The 24,232-nt window shown below is 33.6% G+C and overlaps 1 protein-coding gene across 1 annotated transcript in view; it reads right to left on the bottom strand.

Annotated features, from left to right (window-relative positions):
- Window positions 1-2,595: 2,595 nt before the first annotated feature.
- The window catches only part of LOC136416347 (synaptic vesicle membrane protein VAT-1 homolog-like), a 34,613-nt gene continuing 12,976 nt past the window's right edge, over window positions 2,596-24,232 (bottom strand). Inside the window, exons 3-7 of the mRNA XM_066401466.1 lie at window positions 22,612-22,827; window positions 6,624-6,776; window positions 6,321-6,479; window positions 6,048-6,242; window positions 2,596-4,144 (exon numbers count right to left, since the gene is read on the bottom strand). Coding sequence (XP_066257563.1) covers window positions 3,878-4,144; window positions 6,048-6,242; window positions 6,321-6,479; window positions 6,624-6,776; window positions 22,612-22,827 — 990 coding nt within the window. The 3' untranslated portion in view covers window positions 2,596-3,877. The remainder of the gene's footprint in view (window positions 4,145-6,047; window positions 6,243-6,320; window positions 6,480-6,623; window positions 6,777-22,611; window positions 22,828-24,232) is intronic.

Here is a 24,232-nt window from a genome sequence, read left to right as displayed (position 1 = left end):
AATTCAATGGGATGTTTTTAATTTAAAAAATGGTACGCCACTGACTTTTTTTAATACGAATATATATTTTTTAATATTCCATCAATTCTTAGTAAAAAAAGGCCTCTTAGTGTTTTGTTGCTCGAGTAGCCGTTTTCAAGATAAAAAATAATTTCTTATTCTTATCCCTACCAAAAAACTGGTATAGGTTTCCAAGTGCGCTTTTTGTGATGTGAAAACGAAGCGATTTCGGGCCTAACTTTGTTCGATCTAAATATTTCTTTTTACGAACTCTACATCTGCTGAAATTTTGTTAGTATGTTTATGAAACCCCCTGTATATTACTCTAACAACATACGTTAATTTTCTGTCAGAACCTTCTAGAACTTCCTTTCGGCCTCCCCTTCCGACAGTCCTCGTGTGTAATCCTCCAAAATCCTCGGGATTTGTGTCTTTACGTCACTTCCCACAGAAACTGATAAGTCGGTATTGTTCTCAGCCCAAATAAAATTGGAATTCAACTGAATTTGTTGTTCCTTTATAAAGCAAGTTTCGCCAAGAAGACTGGAAACTGAAGGTAGAACATCCTCAATATTCTGCACATCATGCTACATGTTGTGACGTATATGTGAGCATTTCTCGCTTATGTTAAGACTATCAAGTAATACCATGTGAGAATGACATGGGGGTTAGCCGTAAATTACTTCTAAGATAAGCGTGAGAAAACGATAGAGGGTTGTTTATGAATTCCTTAACATAGGCGAGAGAAAAATTGATGATGGGTCAGGGAATCGTGGGAAAAGGCCTGGAATGTGGCTTATCAATGCTCTTGAAAAGAGCGCGGGGATGGATAAGACATGTGTAACGGGGGGCATTCTGACTCGGATCCTTGACAAGTAAAGAAGTACCTCAAAACTTGCTTTTGTTTTATTTTTTTCTTTCCATAACGATACCGAAATCTTACATATATAAATGCGGCATTTGGACTGAACCCACACTAGCACTTGATGCTCCATTAGTCACCGTACAGTACATAACAGGCTTCTGCAACTTAAAACTTTTAAACTCTGAACCCCTTTTTGCAGTTCTGAAAGCTCCACGTTCGACAATTCTAATATTGGCTCACCAGTCATTACGACCTTCAAACGTTCCAAAACACCACCAGACAAAAAATCCGTTACCGCATGTCCAAGAAACCGAACATTCATTCGACAAATCATTGATAGAAGAAACTGGTTGGTTTAAGTTCAGTTCCAGTGTAACGACTACAGGTTCGTACATGTTTTACATTTAAAATAGTGCTTCGTCATAAGTTTTGGGAATATCGCCGGGCATTCAATCTCGGAACAGCATGGCCCTTATCAGTTTATTTTCAACCAATCCCAGAGGCTAGCGATCATTGCTGATCAATTCAATTTGGTTGATAAGTAGCTGAGATGAGTCGCTTTCTTTCGTCTTATGATTTCGGGCGAAAATACGATATGATTCAAATATTATGCGACTTAAATCATATTTTTTTACGTTGGTTAATTCATGTAAAAGGGCTTAGATCATCGTTTTCAAAAAGACCTGTTATTGGCTCCAAAGGAGTCAAGGCAACGCTTTGTTCTTCTTAACTACTGCCTGCTGCCAGACTATGTCTCCGTTTCCTCTTGACTGATTATTCCTGACCAAAAATGGCAGTTGAATACTGGACAAAATATGCTTTACGCGCGGTACCATCTCTCGGTGCGATAGCATGGCCTTTTACTTTTACTCAAAAGATTTAAATATAATATCTGTTTAATTCATAACGTGTACGTGACACGAGACGTTACTACATGCGGCATCATTTCGCTAACAGATCCAAACTCTCCATGTCTAAGTTGTGATACATGACGAAGTTTCTGATATCAATTTTAAAATATGGGGATCGTGGAAGTTAGAGTTAATGTGCTATTTTAATGATATTTGAAAAGTTTCCCGACTCCCATCTCGACTGGTAATGGTCTCCAACTTTTTTATTTTAAACACAAACTTGTCTGGCATTTTAGCATGCTCATCTGGAGAGTGCAAAACTTTGTTTTTTGTCTTCAGCAAAAAAGTGTTTATACACCATGAATTAAGTTAATTCTACCTGAATAGACGTTTTGCCCGTCGAACCCGAATACTCGGCCAAAGGGATCGGCAAAATCATTCTCTAATCCCTATTATTTCGTTTTTCTCAATGTGTTTTAAAACATATCTCTGCCATTATTTTCTAAAATTCAATATAGACATAAAAAGCAAATAAGGTATCCACTAAGTTATGGTAAGAAAACATTATTCGTCACGCAACAAAAATGTGACTTTTTTCAAGTGTTTAGGCATCAGCTTGCTGGATAAGCATCTGCGCATTGCTCATCTTGGATAATCTACTTGGCTCGTCTTGTAGCACACTGCTATAACGTACATATACAAATATTTATTTCGCGAACTTTGGGATTCCCTGTTAAAATAATTTTGCCTTTGCCAGACATCTAAGAAAAAGAGTTATTATTAAAGCAGACGTTCAAAAATGCAATAAATAACAAGCATATAAACCTTGGCAGAAAAATTCAAGGTTACTGATTCGTCTTGTCGAAAAAAAAACAATACTCAAGTATTATAATCATACAATTTTATTATACAGGCATCCAAAACAATAATAAGCAGTAGCTTAACACATCAGTCTTACATTTACATATAATTTCAAGCAATATTAACATACTTTAGCGTAATCGGATAATCTAAAATTTTCAAACAGAACATCGATAGCGGCTCCCTTACTTAATACAAATACAGTAAAATATGTTCACCTCGACGCGCACCGATACGAAAATATAAGATTTTTGTTCGCACAAAGATTAAATACTTACACAGAATACGTGAGCGGGAGGAGTACAAAAAGCGAAGGAAGGTTGAAGAAAGTTCAGCGTTAAAAATTATCTCTACAAACTAATTATAATAATTATGTAAATTCGATTAAAAAGTTGTAGTAAGAAAACGTTCGTAAGTGATATGGCTCCATAAAAATGGCGATTTTTAGCAAAAATATGATAGTGATATGGAAATTCGCTACCGTGTAAGTGTATCAAAAATCCTAGCTATTGATTGGCCTGATTTCGCTGGTCTTGATAGATTAAGAGGAAATATCTTACTAGGAATAGAATTTATAGTAGTACTGAGAACATGGTACATTTTTGGGAATAAGAAGATACTCCCATAAACATAAATTCCTTACTTTAAGTGGTAGGCATTTAAACCTTAAAATCGCCGTATAACTCGTTAAAAAATCATCAGACCTAACTATTAACACAAGTAAACGTCTACTGAGAAACGGGATGGAGCATCCAAAAATAATACCGACTAATACGTACGTACATCTAACTTAAAAACACAGACTCAAGAGGCGCGTTCCGTCACAGGGAAGCACGTCTTAAGCGAGAGCGTAAAATTACATTATTAAAAAAATAAATTGAGACGTTTCACTTTATTTATTCTACCGTTTTGGTCGTTAGTTCACAGACTTTTCGTTTATTTTTGATTATAACACAGTACGGTCCGTTATTAAAAACTTCGAGATCTTAACGCACCTAACATAAAGAGTTTTTTTTAATCCTTTAGAACTCTACTTATGAGCAAAGAATGGGTGTTACTGTGTTTAGCACTGGAGTGAAACCTCGTTAAAAATACCTACAAAAATGCGACAATAGTAATAAAAAACAATAATACTACAACTAGAGTTGGATTTTACATGAAGGAATGGATAGACAGTAAGTTTTGGTAAATTGATTTTGACTATGTACTTAACAATCTTGGTTAATGCGCAATAATTGATTATCATGGTAATCTTAAATATCATCCATTGTCAACAGATAATCGATAAAATAACGATAGCTTACTTTTTCTCGGCCTCCTCAGTAGGTTCGCCGGTGCCGTTGGTAATCGTTTCTTCCTTCTTTTCCTCTTTCTCCTTTTTATCATCGGTTTTTTCCTTCTTTTCCTCCTTCTTTTCTTCGCTGTCTTTCTTCTCCTCAGAGGACTGCTTTTTTTTGTCCTTGCTCTTGGCGGGAGTAGCCGGCTTGGGTTTCGGTTCTAGACTAGGGTCCAAAATCATCTTGCCGACGTTCTTGCGGTCGTGCATTTTTTGCATAGCTTCCACGACCTAGAAAACACGTAAAAGTACGTTTATGGGTTTTGCAGCAAAAGAACGAGTGTTTGAAAATGTTTCACTGAACGACCCGTCCCTCAACCTTAAAAAACTGCATACCGCAGTCCAATTTCTACGAATAATCAAGAATCACAGAATCGACAAAGATTCGATGAATTTTTCATTAAAGTTTTCGTAGCAAATTTCCTAAGTATGACTAAACAGTGGTTCAATTTCTATGAATAATTGACTGCCACAAAAACATATAAAATTTTTTAACACTAAAATGTCTTATTTCCTATCAAAGGCTCATAGATTTTCTTGCAAAACATGTTAAGACAATTGAGAAATTTTTTACCAAAAAAATAAGTCTGCTGTAAAATCTACGGATTGGTTCAATTTCTACGAATAAATTAATAAATCGCATCCAATCCTAAAATCAAAATATATAAGTCTGCAATTTTTAGCGTTTACTCAGAGGTAAGTACCATGAATATAAATTAAGTAATAAAATTATAATTGCATTTTGCAAAAATTGCCAAGTGGAAATTTACAAGGAAACTGCTTTGAAATTTCCATTTTGTAATTTTATTACTTGCTTCATATTGATGGTACTTGCTTCTACGTAAACGCTAAAAATTGAAAATATCAAATATTCTCTCCTTCTTCTATTTAATCAAAATAGTGTATTATAAACGAACACAAAGCGCTACTCATTTTCTACGGATATGTGCATATGATATATGCACGAGCCGCACATTGATGCAGTAAACCGTGTGGTAAGAAAATGTCATTTTGTGCAAGTTTATTGCGCATGACAAAAGTGCGGAGGAAGCCGTAGAGGGACTTCGGACGATAACGGCCAAAACAATACCATGGTTCCATAAATGGAGGTTTAACGTCAAGTGCCACCAAAAACCGACCACCAAATCAAAGCCGACTCGCCAACACTAACAACACACGGAGACACAACGGAACCAAAGAAGGATGTGAAATACCTTGGAATAACAATCGACAATGAATTTATTAAACGTATACGAAGCATCAGATTGGAAATCACCAAAAGAACAAAACATTTCCGAATGTTGACATACAAGAAAAAAGGGTTCAGCATTAAAACTGCAATAAAAATATACAAATCCATCTGCAGACTAATATTAGATTACGGACACATATAACAGAAAAAACTAAACGATATATACAAATAACGGAATAGATTGTACACGGAGACTAATTACAAAAGTAAAACCTCCTGAAAACCCATTACACAATCTACTCAACCAATTACTGTACGAACGCATACACATGACAAAAATAATCGAAAGATTACTACAACTGCACAAGAAGTGGAAGAACAATTCCCACAACTGGACTATGCTAAAGCCACTTTGCGTAAGAAGACAGACAAGACAATCCCGCTTCCTCTTTCCGTCAACCGCCCTGTTGGAACACTTCCAGATGTAGCTTATAAGTTTGGTTTGTAATAATGTTTAGTTATCTAATGTTAAGAATTTGTATCATGGGCAGACAGACCGGTCTGGCCGATAACCTTTTTTCGAGGACATAAAGATTGTTTATACAACACGTATAAGATTTATTTGGAATAACATCGAAGCTTTATAGCAAATTCGTTGTCACTACGTATAAAGCTCAAATGTTTCATGTTCACGGAAATTTTCTTAAACTCTGTAATCGTTCAAAATCGCATAGGTAGTTTTAAGCACATAGTTTGTCTTCTCACGATTTAACAAAACGTAAATAATATATGTTCTAAAGTATAAAAAAAAATAAATCCAGTCTTTGAAAATTATATCCAGACTCTCAAATTTTCGGAAATCAACAAAAATTTAAATTTTTAACTTGCTCATTTCTGTTCCAAAAATTGTGGAAGCAACATTTCGATATCGAATAAACTTACGTCTTCCAAAGCCCAAGAGGAGTCCAATAGCGGCTTGATTTTACCATCTTGGAACAGCTTAAACACCTTGCTCACGGTGTCCTTAACGTGTGTGGCACCATTTTGCTGGTACATTAAGTGACGTAAATTGAAACCCGCCAAGCTCTTGTTTTCTTCGAAGAGTTTCAGTGGAGAAACTTTATCTACTTGCCACCACTACAACAACGATTGTTTTTCAGTGATAAAAAAACAATTTGCAAACAATAGTGTTTATAATTTTAGCTTTGTACGTACACATCTGGCAGCGCTGAAAAATCCTTTGGTCTCCCCTGTCACTACGTTGGATGTTCCGTAAAGGACGTATCTTCCCATGGGTTTAAGTAAACCATAGCCCTTATTAGATTCCTCGCCGCACAGGCAATCTAAAACTATGTCCACTCCATCGGGAAATATCTAAACAATGTTATGAAACTCTATTAGCTCCCTACAGGAACGTAAACATACATACAACATCATTCTTCCAACGGCGCCATCAAAAATACAATTTTGCGAACAGCAATTTTGCATCGCAACAGGCTGGAATTGCTAATTATTTACCTTTCTAACTTCGTTGACGTAATCAGACCCCCTTTCAAGTAGATGATCAATAGGGGCGTTTGCCTCCTTCAAAGCCTCGTGTTTTCCCTTGGAGCAAACCCCGAAGATGGTAACGTCTGGCACGGTCTTGGCTAATTGGACTACGGCTTGGCCCTGGAAATTATAAGCCAATATAAATTATGAACCTTGGGGTGTTTTAATTTGGGTTCGATGATAGATTTATGTTTGACTTTGAGGTCCTGAAACATTTACGAGAAGCTCCACGAAATGGATTAATGATCATTTTAATGGGTTAAAAGTAGTAAAGAAACGACTCACAGTATGGTACTGTGTTTGTAAATGTTGCTAGGTCGGTTTATATCTTTTCAATTCTAATTTAAACCTAGTGAAAAACAAAAAAAAAGGAATTGATTCAGAAATAGCTAAGATCAACATAATTCAACTTCATTTTCAAGCTTTTAACGTACTTTCGGAATTCAATTATCAAATCTGAAAAAGCGTCTTCATTGCTTAGTTCTCAATCATGAATAAAGCAATGATTTAAGTTGATGTTTAGTAGGATTTTTTAAGCTTTAGTCGTGCTTCTAGGCTTAAATGCTTTTCGAGCTTAAATAAGCAAAATTATTACTGCGTCTGAATTTTTCAGCTTGAACTCCACTTTCATTTTCAAACATGCATGAATGTTGTATGACTTTCAGTTAAATTTCTCAAGCTTTCAGGGTTCAGTTTTCTAATTTAGGAAAGCAACTTTGCTCCTTATAGATACTTCCTCTGACACTTGACAAGAGTTTATTTTTAAACTCGTTTTATTGATCGGATTTGTTATATAATGTTTGATAATATATCGAGATTCAAGCGTCAAGTTCATTCGTCCAATAATCCCTTAATTTTCAATCACGAATGAGGCAATATTTTAACGTGACTTTCAATTTTTAAATAGCTTTCTGAACGTGCACCAGAGAAAAAATTGGGGAAGTTCACTTCATTTGAAAATTGCAATAAGAAAAAAATCAAAATGAGAAAAAAAGGATTTTTTCGAGTTACTTCAAAATCGAAATAAAATCAAGTTAGATCAGGTTACCAAAAAGAAGAAACGTGAAATAAAAATCAAAACAAGAAAGTCATCTCGGTGTAAGTTACTACAAAATTAAAACTAAAAATTCTAACTGTCGTGTCTTTTGATAACACAATAATTAAGTATTTTAATTAGGCAGATATCTTGCGGCTCATGGAGATAACCCTGAAACTATAAATCAATGCCATTTTAGTGAATTAAAACAGTTCGATTTTCTCCTATAAAGGTTTATAACGAAATAGACACTAATGTTACGGTTTTATAGCTTTTCATTGTTATAGCCGCGGGGACACATAAAATATGTTGCTATCTCGTGATTTAGACTAATTATTTTAACAAAAATGGCTGGTTTTGAAACAAACAAAAAAGTTCTTCCATTAGAGCAACGCCCGAATGATAATTATTGTAGGCACCCAATAAAGCTTAAATTAAACTTAATTTTAGCAATTAATAGGGCTGCACAAGAATTCTACTTCAACTATAAATGCGAAACCATCCAAAAAGCTCGGTAAAACACATTTTCTTTAGGTGAAACAATAATCCTATTATCTTATCAATTGTAACTTATAATTATCATTATTACTATCATAACCGCCCGCTCGTTTATTTCCTTTACGTTTAATGTGCATGTTTGTGATGTTTGAAAGAAATTTTGCAATCATTTTCCTGGCGCAGCAATTACGAGGTTATTTACCGACCTTTATAATGATGTTTAATTTCTCAGACAAAGGAGGTTCTTTTTGTTCCCAGCTAAGTGCCACCAGACTTTAACAATATCCGCTAGATACTTAACAAAGGAGATTTCATCGCAGACATGCAAATATCCTCCTGAATCAAAGGGATTTGCGATTCAACCCCCCTAGAAGACGAAAAAGTGATCGATAAATAGCAGACCAGCAAGTGGGCAGCAAATTCGAAAGTGATGGATTTAGGCGCGATTTTCCGATATAACAGGAGGTGATACATCTTCGAAATTGCTTCGTCATGTAATAAATGCGAAATTTGACCCCCAAGATTGGAATTTAACAGTCCATATGTGGCGGAGTTTCGTTTGATTCAACAACGCATCGGGAAACTTCCTGAGTCTAACGCCCTATAAGGTCACAATGACAGACGTTCCGGGGAGTTTTCATAGAGTTTCTCTTAATATTACGCATTCTTGCTTTTTTACCCGGATTTACTCCACATACCGAACAATGCGTTAAAGGGAAAAGGAACCATGCATCGGGTGGTACGCTGGCAAACAGACGTACCAACGACCTCATTCGATGCCGTTCTGCAGAAAGTAGGTACTGACGAGCCTGGACTACCGTTGGTGCGTTTATGGTATAATGATTATTCATATATATAATGATGCGGGAACGATTTTAAAAATGAAAGCGGCTAAGGCTGGGAAGTATCTTTTAAGCGATAGTAATTAAGTTGTTCCTTTAAAGAAGTAAGCTAAATGACATAGCCACATAGTCTTACTCACACAGCAGATTTAATAACAACAATTTGTCATTGCATTATTATATTATGGAGATACGCAGACCAAACGGTAATATTTCATTTTCAATAAATGTGGGTCTTCTAATGCTTCCACATACTTTTTTCATTATTCCTGTTTCGTTCGTTCCTATACACACAAAATGTCAGGATTAACCCTCGAAAATTAACATTTATGTATCACAGGGGCTGTCCTTACGAAATCCTTTTGAAACATATTGCTTTTGTTGACTGAATTAATCGAAATACCTTTTTTAGTGAGAAGTTTTCCTTTTCTAAAGAAAACAATATGGAACAGGACAAACGTGAACTTGCATTACACAGTTCGTTACAATTTTGATGGCTTTATCGAAATATGTACGTACACTCATTCTTCAATTCTTTCTTCCGCATTTTCAGCCTTAGGCAGCTCGGCTATATTGTCACAATTATGGACTGTCAGGCGCACGTATACTAAAGTATGAACTTTTCAAGTCTAGGCAACTGCATCATAATGTCAATTTTTATTTATTTTCTCCAACTTGACGATTATTAATTTTTGGCAACTGTGTCTTTTTAAACTCCGGTAAGTGTATCATAATGTCGTTTTTTCGGCAACATCCATTTTTTTTTACCTTCTTTTTGTACTGAACTATATGCATATCACGTGTTTGGACTGAAGACAGTGTCGTAATAATTTTTCTTAAATTTTCGCCAACGTATTTTAATAAAACATTTTGATATTGCCTTCAGCGCGAACACAATGTCCCACTTTCGAATTTCAGCTACGTTGGAATATCATTTCGTTGAAGTACATTTATATAAAAACGAACTTTATATTTAATTTTCGGCAAGTCTCATGATGTCACATTTTTTCTACAACCCGATCACATTTTTGGATCGCTTCAGGAACTACTTCGCCCAAACTTTCCTGTCTCTCCGTTAAACGCACCGAACCTAAAACTCTCTTTAATTCAGTATTGATCGTCGTTTCAGTTATAAATGTGTGTTGGGCATCGGGAATAACAATGACTCCCCGCCGTCTTTATCTGTAAAAATATTAATAGAGATACATATGTATTAGGGCATATGTGTATGTTAATTAGGGAGGTTGATTTATAAATTACAAATCACTGTTAGTGGCTGTCAAGGGTGGGGAACATCGATTGCTACTTATACGAGTATTGGTGAATTGAATGATTAATTGTCTAAAATGGATTAATCGCAGAATTTTACTCATTCTGTCATTGATTTGTTACATTGATGTACATATGCACATAACGTTGTATTAACATCCCGAATATATACGGTGTAATCACACCTTAACTCCTTTAAATTGGCAGGACCGAGTCGCTCTAATGTTCCTAAAATTAATATCTGCCGTATATTTCATATCTAAAGAGCCTGTAGACCATAAAATTAGCATTCATATTGTAAAAGACACCGAACCTTGGGAAACGAACACGGCTAAATCCCCTATGTAGCGGAGTAACATATTATACATATACAAATAGCTTTAGGACAAAACTGTCGGGACTAAACAAATTTTGATCATAAAATCGATGCATAATATTCAATGTACTTATGTATATGAAATTTGAGCATTAGGGGAGCAGTTCGGTGAGTGGTGGGTCGCTGGTCTGTTAAAACCCTACCAATCCATTCATGTTAGCATTACAACCTGAAATGCGTATTGTTGTGGCTTTGAAGTGTTTGAAGTTAAAGAGTGGTTTTCAAATCCTATTAATTCATCGTGCCACACAATGATCGCTGCAAACGCCTCAATTATGACTGATTTTTTTGTCGAATTCCACGCTAATTCTGTAACGTTTTTCTGAACGAAAATCGATTCGACAAGATAAGATGTAAAAATCTGAATAGTTCCCAGAAACTATAGTTTATAAAGTTAAACATGAAATATGAGCCGAGTAATTTAAACAAAGTGATGGGTTAAGTGAAACCTCACTTTAAAGTTGTTTTGAATCTCTTTGTAAAGAAGCGCGCTAAAAAATGTGTTTTTTAACCTATTTGTTTACAAAATGTACAATGCTGAGCGATACCGCCGGCAAAAAAACTGTGCGTCTACGGAAATTGCCATAGAAATACTCGGTACGACCAAATTATTTATAATGGGTTCGACTTATGGAGTTTAGTAGCAGAGAAAGTAATTTTCGCCTTGTGGCCGAAGATTTTTCGTTTGCTAAACTTTTCAAATATTCTTACATTATAAATCAGAATCAAAATTTAAATAAAATAGAAAATAAAAATCAATATGTAGGTACAAAGATTAAACTATACTTATACATAGTACATCTAGTGATTAGAGCAAAACCTCGGTGTGTTTTTCTTTTATTTTCAAAAACCAATAGGACATTTTCATTACAAAAAAAGATTATGCTGTCTTGTGGGAAATAATCAGATTAAGCAGTGAAACCTGAACACAAGACTCCAAATTTAATGAAAAAAAATTCAATAACTTTATTTCATATTAGATTACTAGATTTTGCATTTATATCATCGATATGTGGATAAATATATTTAATTAATTTATTCCATATTAGATTTTATGCACACTCTATATAAACTTTGCAAAAGATTGACAAGAGGAAACCTTAATCTGAAAGCTGCATGTGAATTAGAGTGTATTTATCCAGGCTTTAAGCACATACGGATCATCCTATGAGCGATGCTTTTTAAAATTAATTTAAATTATTTCGCTTAAATTTTTCTAAAGGAAATAAATCAGTGGCGTGTCAAATTCGTAAAAAAATCTAAAATTGCTTAAGTCTTTCGAATATAGCTCAAGTTGATAATAAAATGAAGACTAAAGACACCTCGTGAAAAAAATAGGTAAGTTAGGCATATATCAGGTTGTTCGGAAAGTAATTTCGTTTTTTTATGTGAAAATGAATGACAGTTTTCGTATAATAAACAAATGCTTTATTAAATTATATATTGGCCGTTCTGGTCCAACACCTTTTGCCATCTTTCTGGTAGTAGCATAATTCCACGCTCATAAAATTTTTTGTCTTTGCTGGCAAAAAACTGATCGAGGTGGTTTTTGACCTCATCATTTGAGATGAAAGTTTTACCGTCTAAAAAATTTTGGAGTGACCGGAACAAATAATAATCCGATGGTGCCAGGTCTGGAGAATATGGTGGGTGTGGCATTGTGTCCCATTCAAGCTGTAAAAGCTTTTGGCGAGTGACCAAACTTGTGTGAGGTCTCGCGTTGTCTTGGTGAAACACTACACCTTTTCTGTTGATTAGTTCGGGTCTTTTCTGTTGAAGTGCATCCTTCAGTTTGTCCAGCTGCTGGCAGTAGACTTCCGAATTAATCGTTGTGTTATCCGGTAAAAGCTCAAAAAAAACGATTCCTTTAAAATCCCACCAAACAGACAGCATCACCTTTTTTTGGTGAATATCGGCTTTGGAAATGGTTTGAGTCGATTCATCTTTTTTGCTCCATGACCTCTTGCGTTTGACGTTGTTGTATACAACCCATTTTTCGTCCCCAGTAATGATGCGCTTCAAAAACGGATCATTTTTGTCACGTTTGAGAAGCGAATCGCAGACGTCAATGCGGCGACACAGATTTCTCTCTGTGAGAACATGGGGAACCCATATATCGAGCTTCGAGGATAATCCCAGGCCTTTCAAGTGGTCATAAACTGTTGAATTCGATAAATTTAACTTCAATCCGATCTCACGTGTTGTTATTCGACGGTTCGCATCAACTAATGCCTTTATGGCGTCTTTATCAGCTTCAACCGGCCTTCCCGAACGTGGTGCATCTTCGACATCAAAATTGCCAGATCGAAATTTAGAGAACCAGTTCTGACACTGGCGTACTGTCAACACACCTTCTCCATACACATCGGTCAATTTCTTTCTGGCTTGAACAGCATTTTTACCCTTTCTGTAGTAAAACAGTAGGATATGTCGAAAATGCTGCTTATCGCTCTCCATATTTAAAAGGGCACCAACCAAAAACTACTGCGTAGAATTAATTGAAATGTTTCACACACAAGCCTTGTTATATGAGCTCTCAAAGCATATAAAAATTATATGGCTTAAGTGTGAGGTTAAGTGCAAAAAAATACCATTAAATCCTCTGTCGGGAAAAAACGAAATTACTTTCCGAACAACCTAATACCTATTTCGAAATTCAAAAATGTTCTGCATCCTTTATTAAATTTTAATCTCCTTAAATTATTAAATATTTATTAATAAGCTATACCTATAGAATAAGCGGTATTAAACTCAATCTTCGGCCTTTATTCCACATCAAGCAACATTGTTTTTTAAAAATAATATCTCATTAATTTCTGCCTCACCTGGTATTATATAGACGCTGTATAAACCAACTGTTGGCATGCATTCGTTATCCAACGATGTAATATAAAAACTTTAAAATAATGCTTTAAAACTTATAGATCATGTAGAGGGAAAAATTGCTCTGATAAAGTGTTAATTATTTGTAATTCTATCATCAAATCAATCCACTGAAAAAATGAGAGCAGCAATTTGTTGCGCTTCAAATTATTTGATTTAATTTAACTAATGAAAAACAATCTCCCTGTCGTATACTTTCATTTCGGAGTGTTACTTTTCAAATTAAATTTTTATCGAACTTTTCTATTGAAAATCTATTAAAGTATAATGTTTAAGAACAAAACCTTGCATTTACTTAAAAATGTATCAATTGCTCGTAGAATTTTCTGAAGTTTTCCTGTAAAGTTATTTCACTCCTACTTGAGAATTTATAATTATATTGATTCTTTAACATTCCTTATGAATTCACTCAGAAGCGTATTTTCGTAATTTTATATACTATCATAATACATATTTTTATACGGTAATTTTACAAACAATAATATAAATGTACCTTTCAGGTTTAAAGATTACAAATTTTAGGGGGTTTGGTAATACTGGTTAAAACTCTAGAATTGGGTAGCTCAGATTCACATTGGATTTTACAAAAATGTAGAAAAAGCCGTTTAAAATATTGTAAATTTCACTAGTTTTGCACAAAGACAAATCAGATTTTTTTTAAATCCAGGAGTATACGTTTCGGAAACATCTGCTTAACATTTGTTAAAAACTAACGAGATTTTCTCGAGTATGCACAGACTAACAAAAATAAACTCTAATTCATAAAATTTTTCATGGAAAACTATAATTTTTAGAAGTCAAGGAGCAAAAATTTCTGATATTATGTGTATGAGGGATGGTCCATCTTTATAACTTTTTATATTTAGCGCTGGTTAAAATGAAGAAAATTAAAGTGAAATTTTTCGCTGATTATCGGACATTATACTAGATTAAAGGAATTTTTGCTCAATTTATAATACACATGTGTCTGTTTCCTATTAAGTCGGAAATAATATAATAACTAAAATCTTAAATTAGATACCTGTGTATTTTTGGTGCACGCTTCTCAATAATATTTTAAATAAAACCGTAGTCTATTTGTCAAATTATGGTCCAAATTTAGAACAGAAAAATATTCAACAAAACAATATTAGTTAATTTTATAATTTTCTAACAAATGGTAACAAATATTTATTACCAACGCGTACCCATTAAACTGACTGACAAAAGTAGTGGTTCAATATTGAATATTGTATTCTGTATGGCCTGATATATTTACATTATCAGTATGATCCACATTGCTCAATTCTTTCAAAATGATTAATTTTATTCACGACCCATTACCGCATCGGATGATAAGTGATCACTTGTCAGTGAACATGGCACGGGTTACCAACTTTATAAATCATTATCTGTAAAGCAATGCGAACGTCGAATTTATCTTCGTTGGAGCTGTGATGACAACAAGCACATATACACAGTTTTACCTTTAAAATAAACTATGAACAGGCAGCTAGCGATAATCGGTTGACCGGAAATGACACCTACATAACTGGATAACTTCGATTTCAATGTTGCGAATTCATGATGATTTGAATATGACAATACCGTTCTCGGTTCTTCGGTACTTTCAGTGTAATATTGGATTGTATTTTCTATGGACTTTGCGGGGTCTTTCACCCTTTCGGACCGACGGAGAGCAACAGGTAGCTCGCCGGCGTCGCGACGCCTGTGAGGCATCCCAGACGCCTATCGATCCGATCAAAAGGCATCTGCCTGTAGGTAAAACTTGGGGTGGTTATCATCATAAAAAGGCGGTTTCGCATTGAATCCAAATTGCCAAAAGCAGTATTTGTGAAAATTTGCATTTAATAAAAGAAACTGTTACTGATCAGTTAATAATAAATTGTTCGTAAGCTGGAACAAAATTTTGCGCTCGCATGTCTTTTTTTAATAAAGGGAAAGCTTTTAGCATGTAAACGTGACGAAGCAGCGTTTCGACTCAGGGTTTGCGGCTTTGAATTATTGAGTTTGGAAGGGTTATAAAATAAACCCTTTCCAAGAAATCCAATAAAGTCGGCGGGTAACTCGAGTTTGCTTTGTTTTTATGTATTGCGGAGGTCTTGTTTGAAAATTGGTTTAGTCAGTAAGTCAACAAAACAATTATCAATTGTTTTGTTGACTTATTGCCTACGAAATTCTCTCAGTACCATTCCTAGAGATACTGAAAGGATTTTTTTCTATGAAAATTTGAAATGCGCAAGGTATAATGAAAAAATTTCATGAATTCTTAGTATAATCAATATTGAGCAGATATTTCATAAAATTTCCACTCCGGAATATCAAGCAAATATATTTTTTTATGTAATTCAGCTATTATTTATAATTGGACGGATTCTGCAATTTGGCATAGAAGCGAACATACATTTTATTAGAAAAACTACTCTGATAATTAAATTTTTCCCTTGAATTTTTATTAGCGATAATGTAGTCGCATGCACCAGTTTAAAAAAATACTAAAAGTGAAATACATATCGAATCCAAAACTTTTTAAAGTAGGCAAAAATGTACGTATACTAAAACAGTCCAATCATGTGGCCGAATATTCCACATGAACCAGCCAGACACCCTAGATATTTACTACATACTCTCTCCTGATACTTTCTAGAAAGATTCTATCAATCTTTTTTGCAACATATTACATTTTTAACTTTCTTGATAAATATGTTTTATTCGCTTCCATAGTTTCTGCTTGTAATATTGATCCACTGGCAACGTCAGCACTACTAACTTATGATTTAGAATGCTCGCTTTTCTTTTACAGTAAACATTATCATTAGGGTGTGATACACCGACGTTCGGCCAGTCCTGGGCCCCATTTCACCCTATTTAAAGTTAGCTTGATGGATGATCTTAATTTGCTAAATTGCCAATTCATCCTGCTTGCCCTAGTTCAGCTATTAATTCTATTCGTCCCTACGGTGCCCGTATTAATTAACTCGACGCATATGCACACTGTCAAGCCCCTGATTAATTGCGCAGCCTCAAGACCCTTTTTTCTGGAAACTACAATTACTAAGGATTTCCATTAATCCTCGGGCAATCGACGACATTCTCGAAACCCACGAATTTCAAGCTCACGTTTCCCTAATTTTCCTCCAAGGCACGAAGCTCCCGAGGGCGTGTTTGCAGCCGAAGGTTTCTGAACTCCTTTCGAGATGGCTTTCACTTTCAGCAGCGTCTAGGAATCTCTTGCTATTTTCTCGACAAAATCAATCAATTCTCAAAAGACAGAGGAGCATGTGTAGTGAAAATGTGTATTTGCATGTGCATGCACACGGCGCCAACCCACACAAGATAAATTTGTACTCAAGGCAGTGTTTTATTTCTTTCATCCATCCCCAAACCGCCGCAAATGCAGCCTCGGTGAATTTGTCCTTGTCAAAACGATGGGTACATACAATTGTACATAAAGTTTCGTGCCTTTGGGCTTGTTATTATTCTTCAGCAGAGACAACTGTTTTGAAAAGGCTGCGGGAAGAACTTCATAACATTTTCAATATTTAAGGATTATGACGAAAAATATAACCTCTAGGGAAGTTTATTAACAATTTGCTGTATATATATAGTGTGTCCGCATTAACGATTTACCGCTTTTGTAAAATCTTTATTTTTTGGCCGATTTTGACGTTGTTAATTAGATATTCAAAGTGCGCATTTGTCTAGTGGGTGCGATGACTCCCATAGTCAGAGCAAACTGTGTGCATTTTTATGAGATCAAATTTCCAAAAGTGCTATTAGGGCTTTTTTAGGATAAAAATGAAGATAGATTTTCAAATAGAATGACTTGAAAGCTACCTATTTCGATTTTCATTTTTCTGCTATACAGGGTGTTCGAGAAAATCAATAAAACATGTTTTTTTATGTAAACAAATTTTAAAATCGGCAAAAAATTTATTTTAACAATAAAATTGATTGACGATTGTTCGAAAAAAAATGTATTACTAATATTAAAGAACCTTGAACTATTTAAATACTAAAATCTAACCTTTTTACGATAAATTTATGTTAATTTCAATTTAATCTAGAATAATAAATTATTAATTGGGACAAAACAGTTTTTGGATTAAATATTAGTATTAATGATAGGTTGTGTGCGGAAGAATAAATACGATCGCAAAACAGCTTTTTTTAGTCTTTATACCTAAATAAAATAGATTTTTCGGAGTATTTACAAATTTCCAATAATATTGAAATGAGTAATAAAACCCTGTAATTTACGGCGCGATGAACCAGTATAGGGATACATCCCGAGATTCAGAGTCCGATTCATTACAAGGCTTCAAAAAGCTGAAGTCCAAAAAAAGAGGGAGGACTAAGGCATCATCATGCAGTACTCCAACAATAGCAATGAACCCAGCAAAAAAAGTAGTCAATCCAAAGGACGATTTAACAAATGAAATGCAAGCAAATATGTTCAATACCACTCAACAAGAGGCCAACATTACTAGATCAACAACACCACACATTTTTAATAATTACAACCACTGAAACATCAATAGTGTGAATGGCAATTATATGGAAACACAATAAAAACGTCATCATCAAAACAGAGAACGGATTCCTCCTAAAAAGCAACAACGGGGAAAGCACTGCTCTTAAACATGAAACAAAAAATCATTTAACCAATTTCTCACATTAACCGCATTATGAATGGGCTCTCCATCAAGTTGGAAATGTAAACTGTAGCGATAATCAAGAGGAGGCTCATCAAGTGCGTCGCTAAACTCATTTTGTAGAAATCTCAGAAGACGAGCAGCATTCAAACTTTCGTTGAATAAATATGGCTCAATAATCTCTTGATTTACAATACTAATGAAATTGTTTATTCTTGAGTGGTATTGTCTTTTACATTCTACTATCCAATTCGGGTTATGAACGGTGTATCGACGCAACACCGTTTATCATAAATGTAGCTTCATCGGGGTATAAGATGTTTTTTAAAAAATAAGGATCTTCTTAGTACATGCCCTGTACGCATAAACAGAACTCCATTCTTAGATTTTGATCTTCAGCTTCAAGTGTATGGAGAAGTTTTAATTTAAAAGGTTTCTTATCATTTTTTTTCAACATGTTTTATTGATTTTCTCCAACACCCTGTATAGTAGAAAAATGAAAATCTATATAGGTAGCTTTTAGGTCATTCTATTTAAAAATCTATATTCATTTTTATCCTAAAAAAGCCCTAATAGTACTTTTGGAAAATTGATATCATAAGAATGCACGCAGTTGGCCATGAATATGGGTGAAGAGTCATCGTACCCATTCGATAATTGTGCATTTTGAATATTTAATTAGCAAAAAAGGTCAAAATGGGCTAAGAATTAAAATTTTACCATGGTGATAAATCTTTAACCCAAACACATTGTATATATTTTAATCAACCACAAATGTAGTAATAATATTACTGACTTGATTTGGAAGTCAGTAATATTATTACTACATTATTACTAAAAATTTGGAAGTGCCATATTACTGTCGTCTACTTCCCGTTCTAATGAGTCTTCATTTGCCTGCCGCATATTAGGTGTAAGTATACAATAACATGTATTTAATTAATGACTCAAATTAAATATTTATTATAAGCGTGGAAAAATATATATCTAGCTACGCATTGAAAAGCCTAATTTCTATTTATTTAAATGCAATCAAACCAATTCATTTTATTTATTTGTAACCATATACGTGATGCTAACATATTTATTTGTTAAAATTAATAATAAAATTGGTATTATTATAAGAACCGATGGAAATTTTAAGCTCTTGAAATACATTACACAAGTAAGATTGAAGCTCATTTTTAAATGTTATTCAGAAATTTCTAGTTATAACTAAAATTATACTATTTTGTTGTTCGATGGAAATTTTCATTACTGTCTAAGGATTTTGTTTATCTGTAAACGTAATAAAACATTTTTCATCTCGTATTCTAATATATTATTATAACATGTTAGATTCACTTCTGGCCAACTATAAGAGGAAAAAGTGACTCTGATACTAAGAATAGTATATTGAATTAATTAACCATTATGGCAACTTTGTACATACATAATAAAATTTTGGTTTCAAGCAAAGCAAATTAAGCTGAGGTAATGGATGTGAAAAGGAGCGAAAACTGGGAACGACCCACAGTTAGTAAATTAGCTTCGAAATTATTTAGTAAATAGTTGATGAGAGTCTATGAATATAAATTAGGTAAAACTTTGTCTGGGCTCGATGTTTTCCCGATCCTACACCGGGTGCGTCGAGTGCCATCCAGGCCTTTAAGTATGATTGGATGAGTTCACAAGTTAAAAGGTACAATAAGAAGGAATGGGGACAATGACCCTAGAAATCAATTAGGGATTGCTTTATTGTATTGATGCCATTAGTTGTTTTTAGCATGGAGGGAATGTGAATAACACCGATGATGGCGCCGTTGTTTGGGTGTTCTTGGAAAATCTGTTTTAAGAAATCCAGGTAAATTCTTTTAAATTGAATTATTTATTTCATTAAAAATTATTTTCATTAAATTTCTTCTTGCGTAAAAAAATTAAGCGCACCGAAATTAAATTCAAAAATTCGTTATAATGAACCCAGATTCATGATGATGATTAAAAATAATAAGAAAGAATATGATTATTAAAAAAATCTCACAGTAAATGATGAACACAAAACTTATTGTGTTGATTAACCTATTTGCTATTTATCAAACATTTGATTGACAACAGGTAACAAATCCAATAATCCAAGACGATATTCCAATTTATTTCAAGGCTTGTTCATGTTACGTTTTTTTTAATGATCACTATAACATCAATGTGAAACAAAACCCCTAACAGTGAAAGTTAAAGTAGTAATGTGTAACTCCAGTTGAAAAATCTAAAATATTTGATAACTTCTAGAGCATGACTTGTTTTAGACTTATAACAACATGTTCACGGCTGTAATATATCTTTTGATATGCAGTTGAACCTCATAAAAAACAAAATTAGACAAAAAAAATCAATCAATCAATAATGTAATCAGGCGATGAGAATTATTCTAGTAAAGGACTGCTATATGAAACTACATGCTAGTGATTCAGACATAATTTGAAAAATATACAAGGTAGTGAAATCTCAACGCAGGATTTAACAACATCGACATTATTGTAGGTATCGGTTTAAAATTGAAGTGATGATTAGTGGGAAGGCCGAACTACATTTTAAAAACAGTGAGTTTTATATAAGGAGCTGCTTAAACTGAGACTCCAACATATGATTTTTTTATGAACATTCTGTATATTAAAGCATATCTACACCCATCTGTAAATTTAAAATATATTTTATGTACCATTTCATCTTATTTTGATGCTTAACTGTTTTACAGATTTGATAAATCCTTACTTCTTAAAGAAATAAAGTAGACTGTTAAAAAGAAAAAATAGCAACGTAAAGTTTTTTTCAATTTTAATCTTAAATTAAACTAAAAGTAAATTTGCCATGTTCCTTTTATTCCGCTTGAAAATGCCTAAAACCTTCCAACGTTATTAATAATTCATTAATATGACAAAAAATTGTCCACAAATTTCTTGTTTTATATTCTAATTACTTCAGATACGTAAAAAGAAATATTTAAGGGGTTTCTTACTTAACTTGAAAATTTAACATACCGAGGCATTAATGCTTTATATAATTTACACATTTCCCAAATTAAAAACAGTCCAAACATACCTGGCCATAAACCTTGTTCTCAGAAACTTAATTTAGTTAGAAACAGTGAACGAATTTTCCAGGGAATATGAAGAATATAAAGTAGAAAATTAAGGCAAAACCTGGTAGGAGCCCGTCCGAACCTTAAATGGGACGGTATTCCATGACTTGGCTAAGGCACTCTTCTTGCCTCGAAATTGATGCAATTTATATTTATGGATGTAACGTGTTTCCAGGATACTAAATATTTAACACTTTTAGCAGCTCTCAGCTAATAAATTCCAGGGCATCAAACTTACGTAAAATCGAGTATACAATTCAGCGTATATGTGTTTACTGCTGATATAATGATTCATCGTTAATAATTATGTTTTGCGGGTTTTAAAGGCGCTCCGGTAATGATAATATATAAAAACGTACTAAAGTAGCCGCAAATTATGACTAGTAATGTCATTAAACGCTCTGATAAATATTTGATGTTAAATTCGCCGTGAAGCGACTACTTATTGACGGCTGTACTGTTTAATTAGTTTGATAAGATTGACTTAAACGTTTGATTAACGTCAGAAAAGCATTAACACAGCGGGAAATGTATTTAATAATTTAATAATATTACCGTTAATATAAAAATTTCAAATCAAGATGCTGTAATGCCAAGCTTCTTTCCATCACTGTCATAATATGGCTTATAAAATTTACATTCATAATTTGGCCCATAACCAACTAAATCTGTGACAATTTCCGTTGACCTCAAATCCATTAATACACTTGAAATTTGTTTCGAGTAAATGCCTCAGAGGCAGTTAGCTTGGACGGGGGCATATTAAAACTCCATTAAGTCAACTCTTAAATCTTAACGATGTATACATGTAGGTTATATGAGTTTGTAAACTGTAATATGCACGATTTTTTGGATAAACGAAAGATCTGTTTGGAAATGATTTGTGATTCAAATTCTTTTGGGAAAATAAATTGCTAAAAGAGACAATAGAATTTCTGTTCAATACAGTAACAAAATTACCACAGCTAATTTTGCATTTTACGCAAAATAAACCATTACTAGGATTATGTATGATTTGGAGCGTAATTTCGTTATGAGAATTAACGAAATTTTCGAATTAAAGGTGCACTTTTATGCGAACAATAACATTTACATAATTACAATGTAATTTATCAAACTAAGTTGTGTACTTTAAATATTTTGTTTGGCATTTGGAAATGTGTATTTAAACTACGGGACAACTTTCAAAATATTAAGATGGAAAATTTCTAGCATTGGAATTTTATCAACTGGGGAATATAATTGTTAAAGATAAATCAAGAAACACATATGACTTACCACTCCACCGCCTACAGAGTGCACCAAAAGCGATTTTCCCTGAGTTAGTGCTCCGATCTCGAATAATAAGATGTAGGCGACGGTGTAATTCATTGTAATGGTAACGGCATCCAGGTAAGACAGATCGTTGGGCAGTTTGTAGACGTATTTGGCTGGGACGGCTACCAATTCGGCCCATGCACGGAATTCTGGGAGAGCGACCACCCTGTCCCCGATCTAAAAATATGACTTTTTAATGCGGTTCTTACAAGAATTATTTAAAAAAAGTGCCATTTAAAAAAATCCATTCAACCTGGCTGATTTAAAAAAATTAACAATGAGTTTTAATTAGTATTCATCCACAACTTTTAAAAACATGATTAATCTTAATTTACAATTTTAATTACAGCCAAATATGCAATAATGCGAATATTTTAATTTGGACCTTTGAGTCATTTCTACAATAACTATTTCAAATTCAGTCTTAACTTTAATTTCTTAATTTTCTCAATTTTTAATTAAGACAGTGTCACAAGATGGCGGAAGCATGTGAATCTTTTGAATTAAATTATAAAACAGCTAGTCAATTATTATTTATCAAATTTGTTAAAATTCAAATACAATATGCAATTTAATTTTAATAAACTATACAAACACCTAGAAAGTTATATCATATCTTGTACTTCTTCCAAGTGCATATGACGAGACATGTACAGTGTGTCCAAGATAAGGATGTTGAGACATGGGGATCTCGTAAACAGTTTAAACTACAGACCTGGTTAAATGGGAGCAAAATTGGACATTCAATGAAGTAGTTTCATCATACACACAAATCTACAGTCCAAAGTGACTAAAAAGCATCTGGTGCGCCACTGGTAATCTCGAATTTAAGCTAAAAATTTCTTAATACTTCGATATATAGAAAACTCAATTTTACTTCAGTATCAAAACGAAAAACGTCTGTATAAAGGTTGGAAAAGTGATCTAAAATTGGTAAAAAAATTTAGATTGTTTCTTGTATAAAACACTCTATATAAAAGTTTGTTAATAATATCCTCGTTAATATTTCATAATACATTTCCCCTAAAATGTTGAGGAGATTCCCATTCTCCAGTTTCTGAATTCAAAACTGAAACATAAGATACAAAATTGAAAAATACAATTTTAGTTTTGACTATTCTTTCTTATATTCTACTTGTTTTTCAATTGTATTTTATAGATGCATTTTTGTTTTACAAATTTCAATTCGACTCCAAAAATGTCATTTCATTCCATTTTTCTGTATTTTTTATTACGCTTTTGTGTTACTTATTGCACCTTTATATCTACTCATTATAATCATTTGTGCAATTCTACAGATCTTTTTTGAGAATATTCTAGATCAAACACAACTTTGACAACAACTCTGAAAATTGCTCTCCAACTCTACAAGCTCTTAACCAAATTGGACAAAAGATCCTTTTACAAACATATCTACTACATAAAAGCTCACCCTCCGGATACATTTGCAATTAATGTGTCCTCTATCCAGACACAAAGTTTTTACGTGGCTTTAACTAGAAAGTGAAAACATAAATTCCATCGAATAAACTTTAATTCTTGAAACTAAAAGCAGAACTCTGTTTATCGATTTGAGGATTTG

This window comes from Euwallacea similis, chromosome 22 (assembly GCF_039881205.1).
Source record: "Euwallacea similis isolate ESF13 chromosome 22, ESF131.1, whole genome shotgun sequence".
Taxonomy (NCBI): domain Eukaryota; kingdom Metazoa; phylum Arthropoda; class Insecta; order Coleoptera; family Curculionidae; genus Euwallacea; species Euwallacea similis.
The sequence above is the reverse complement of the archived record's forward strand: the minus strand, read 5'-3'. Positions and strand labels throughout refer to the sequence as shown.